This window comes from Otolemur garnettii, unplaced genomic scaffold, assembly GCF_000181295.1.
Source record: "Otolemur garnettii isolate 467f Iridium unplaced genomic scaffold, OtoGar3 scaffold00036, whole genome shotgun sequence".
Lineage (NCBI taxonomy): Eukaryota > Metazoa > Chordata > Mammalia > Primates > Galagidae > Otolemur > Otolemur garnettii.
This window is the reverse complement of record NW_003852431.1, coordinates 13335173-13338667: the sequence shown is the minus strand read 5'-3', so window position 1 is coordinate 13338667 and position 3495 is coordinate 13335173. Positions and strand designations below refer to the sequence as shown.

At 40.5% G+C, this 3495-nt stretch overlaps 1 protein-coding gene across 3 annotated transcripts in view; it reads left to right on the top strand.

Annotated features, from left to right (window-relative positions):
* Window positions 1-256: 256 nt before the first annotated feature.
* PIBF1 (progesterone immunomodulatory binding factor 1) overlaps window positions 257-3495 on the top strand; it is a 263961-nt gene continuing 260722 nt past the window's right edge. For all 3 annotated transcript variants that reach the window (XR_002773386.1, XM_003789727.3, XM_023513174.1), the window contains exons 1-2: window positions 257-532; window positions 1481-1774. Coding sequence is in view for 2 of the 3 variants with exons in the window: in XM_003789727.3 (XP_003789775.1) it covers window positions 1523-1774 (252 nt within the window). In the remaining variant the exon portion in view is untranslated. The remainder of the gene's footprint in view (window positions 533-1480; window positions 1775-3495) is intronic.

The following is a 3495-nucleotide window of genomic DNA, read 5'->3' as shown; positions in this document are numbered from 1 at the left end:
CTTCACCCGGAGTTCGCCGCTTCCCGCTCCACGGTAGCAGACGAGGCCGCTTGCTGGGAAACGCCGAGACTGACGTTGGTTGGCTCTCTGACGGCCGCGACGATTGGGCGAGAGCGGGGGAGGAGCGCAGCACCGCCCCACTTCCGCCCGCGGCCTGGGCGTGGCTCCTCGGGACTCCAGCTCCCAGCGTGCCCCGCTCCCGCGCCGCCGCCCCGGGCACGCTGGTTCCGCAGGAGAGGGCCGGAGCGCGCGGTAGCTTCCTCCGTGCGCCTTCGGGTCTGGGAACGGTTGTCCTGGTTACGGGTCCTAACGGTCCCTGTCCCTCAGATCCCTTGTCTAGGTGCTGCAACCTGAGCTGCTGCCTGGAGACGCCTTCGGTCTCTCGCAGTGTTCGCGGTGGCGGCGGGTCCAGCCCTCGGTGTGGAGAAATTGAAGCTTTGGAAGTAGCTCGCGACTATCTCGCTTTCTTTCCCGCGTGGGCAAGGAATCCTCCGGTGCTGCCAAGTTTGGGACTGAACTCTCCACGCCTAGGGTATGGGCGGCTGTAGTCTCTGATCTTTTGTAATCCAGGAGAGGATTTGCCTTTGATTTCACCTTTCCCTTTAAAATGGAGGGAAGCCGATCTATAGTTCTCTTTCCCCTCCACATTCCTGTTTCCTTATCTTTCGGTTTAGAAAACCCGAAATACCATAAACAATTCGTTACATCATGTGGTGTTAAAACAAGGTAGTTGCTAAAATTCTGCTTACAGGGGAAGAAGTTCTATTTAGAATACCCGAGTTTTTCTCTTCTACCCTCTTGTTTTCTATCTAACTTGTCTGTAAAAAATGTTTTTGTCTTGTTTCCTTATTTTAAAAATCTTCGTTGGTGCCTCATTGCCTGTAGAATAAAATTCGAACGCATTTTGACATTTAAGGGCCTCTTGATCTTTAAGGGGGCGTGTATGTATCTGTGTGAGTTAGGACAGTCACTATTCAAGTTCACAAAGACTTGGCCCCAACCAAACGAACACACTCTTCCTTTGTGGTTTTACACTTCTTCCACTTCTGTACCAACCTTAATACCTTCATTATTTGCCCTTTTTACTATGCCTGTCCAAACGCTTCACGATTCTAAGTCTTACCTCTGTATAACCTTCCTTGACCAACCCAGACGTGATTTATCTTTGAGCATGTATTGCTTTTATTTCTTGGATACCGATGGGCTTTATTATTTATCTTATACATTTCTTTGTTACACAAATAAGACTCCTGCCCCTCCCCTGAACTGTTTTTTTTTTCCCCTAAGTAATCAAAGGGCTGAGTTCATAGTAGGATTTAATGAGTCTATGATTTGAACAGTGATGTACTGAATTTATCTGCAGATTTGGAGCCTCTACCAAATTGCCTAATAATTAGGGAATCCTTATTAAGTCTTTAATAGTCTGTGAATTCTAGTTCATTTTATAGTACCTTTAAATTAATGTTTTTTTAATCTACAGAAGATAACAGAGTCAGAGAAGAAAACTGATTGATAATAAAAAATGTCTCGAAAAATTTCAAAGGAGTCAAAAAAAGTGAACATCTCTAGTTCTCTGGAATCTGAAGATATTAGTTTAGAAACAACAATTCCTACAGATGATATTTCCTCATCAGAAGAGCGAGACGGTAGAGTCAAAATCACCAGGCAGTTAATTGAACGTAAAGAACTACTTCATAACATTCAGTTACTGAAAATAGAGCTATCCCAGAAAAATATGATGATCGACAACTTGAAAGTGGATTATCTTACAAAGGTAAGCTCAGGTGTAAATTTTATTTTTTAAATGTCTTATTGTCTTCAAACTGCAGATGTATAAGAACTGAGTTTATATGTATGTGTATGTGCACACAAACATATAATCTAAACCTGAAGTGATACATTTATATTTCTTGACAAGAATAGGCTTGAAATAATTTGAGTATACATGGAAGTGGAGAGTAGAATGGTGGTTATGAGAGGTTGGGATAAAGAATAAAGAGGAGGGGGGATTGGGGCGATTCAAAGGATACAATTACATAGGACAAATAAATTCAAAAGCTCTGTTGTACAGCATGGTGACTATAGCTAATGACACATTGTTTTCTTGAAAAATAGAGTATTTTTGAAAAAAAGAGTGGATGTTATGTGTTCTCACTACAAAAATGGTGGCTGTGTAAGGTAATGCATTTGTTAATGTGCTAAATTTAACCATTCCACAAAGTGCATATGCTTCAAGACATTGTTGTACATGATAAATACGATTTTGTCAATTTAAAATAACAATAATAATAATTTGAATTTTGAAATATAGGGTGAATCAAAGGTGGACAAAGATCAATTACTTTGTAGGCTCCATTTTAAAACTCTAGGTTACGCGAGGTGTGTTTTCTTAGGTGTACGTTTTAGCCAACTTGTTTTCTGCTTTATTGAGAACTAACCCTGAAATGCCTAAATTTTATAGGGAAAATCAAAATTGTAATTATATTATTGATTTTACATTGTCCTCTGCCCTGGTTGCCTTCCTGTTTGTTGCCTTTCTCTTTGTTGCCTTTCTGTTTGTTACTGTATCTCTCTTTCCATCTGATAGTTACTGTCTCATAGTGAAATGTGTAAATTCAGGCACCATAGTCTTTAGTAAATGGTGTTTGCCATGCAAATAAGAAGAGGTGTCCTAGTTGTTATTTTTCTTCCCTGAGTGGTTATTTGCAATTATAGAGTATTTTATCATGTAAGACATTCTAAAGTTATTACCAGCTATAAGAAATTTACAGTGATTTCAGAAAGACCGGAGTTCTTTCCTAGCTACTTGTGTTGCTGAGAAAACCTTTTGTTTCCTATGGTAAACCTTCCACCCTTGCTCTTGGTCTCACCTCTTTCTACCTTCCCATTTTGTTGTTTTATTTTTACCTTTCTCTTGTTAAGTCAATCTCCTGTTTTAGCTTTTGCCTATGTATGCTGGCATACTTGAGTATTCTGCCACTAGGAAGTTTTACTGTGCCTCTCCATGAAAATAAGAAATTGCCCAACCTCAATTTTGATGAAGCAAAGAAATAGTTTAAGGACACTTTTTTTCATAATGTTAATGGCTAGCGTTTATTGAATGCTTATGCTGTGCCAGATGTTTTTCTAAGTTCTTTCTATGTGTTGTCTCATTTAAGCCTCATATTAGCCCTTTAAGATCTAGTTACTTTGGGGGGAGTAAGGTTTTCCCTGCCCAGTCACATTAAGTAAATCAATAGAGTGAGTTAGAGTAGCACCTATTACTTAGTCTTAGTCCACTTGGTCTGCTATAACAAAACAGTAGACTGGGTAACTTAGAAACAACTGAAATATGTTCTGCACAACCTGGAAGGGAAGTCCAGGTTGTGGTGCCAGCATGAGCAGATTCTGATGAGGTCCTTAGAAACAACTGAAATTTGTTCTGCACAGATCTGGAGGAAGGGAAGTCCAGGTTGTGGTGCTAGCATGAGCAGATTCTGATGAGGTCCCTAGAAA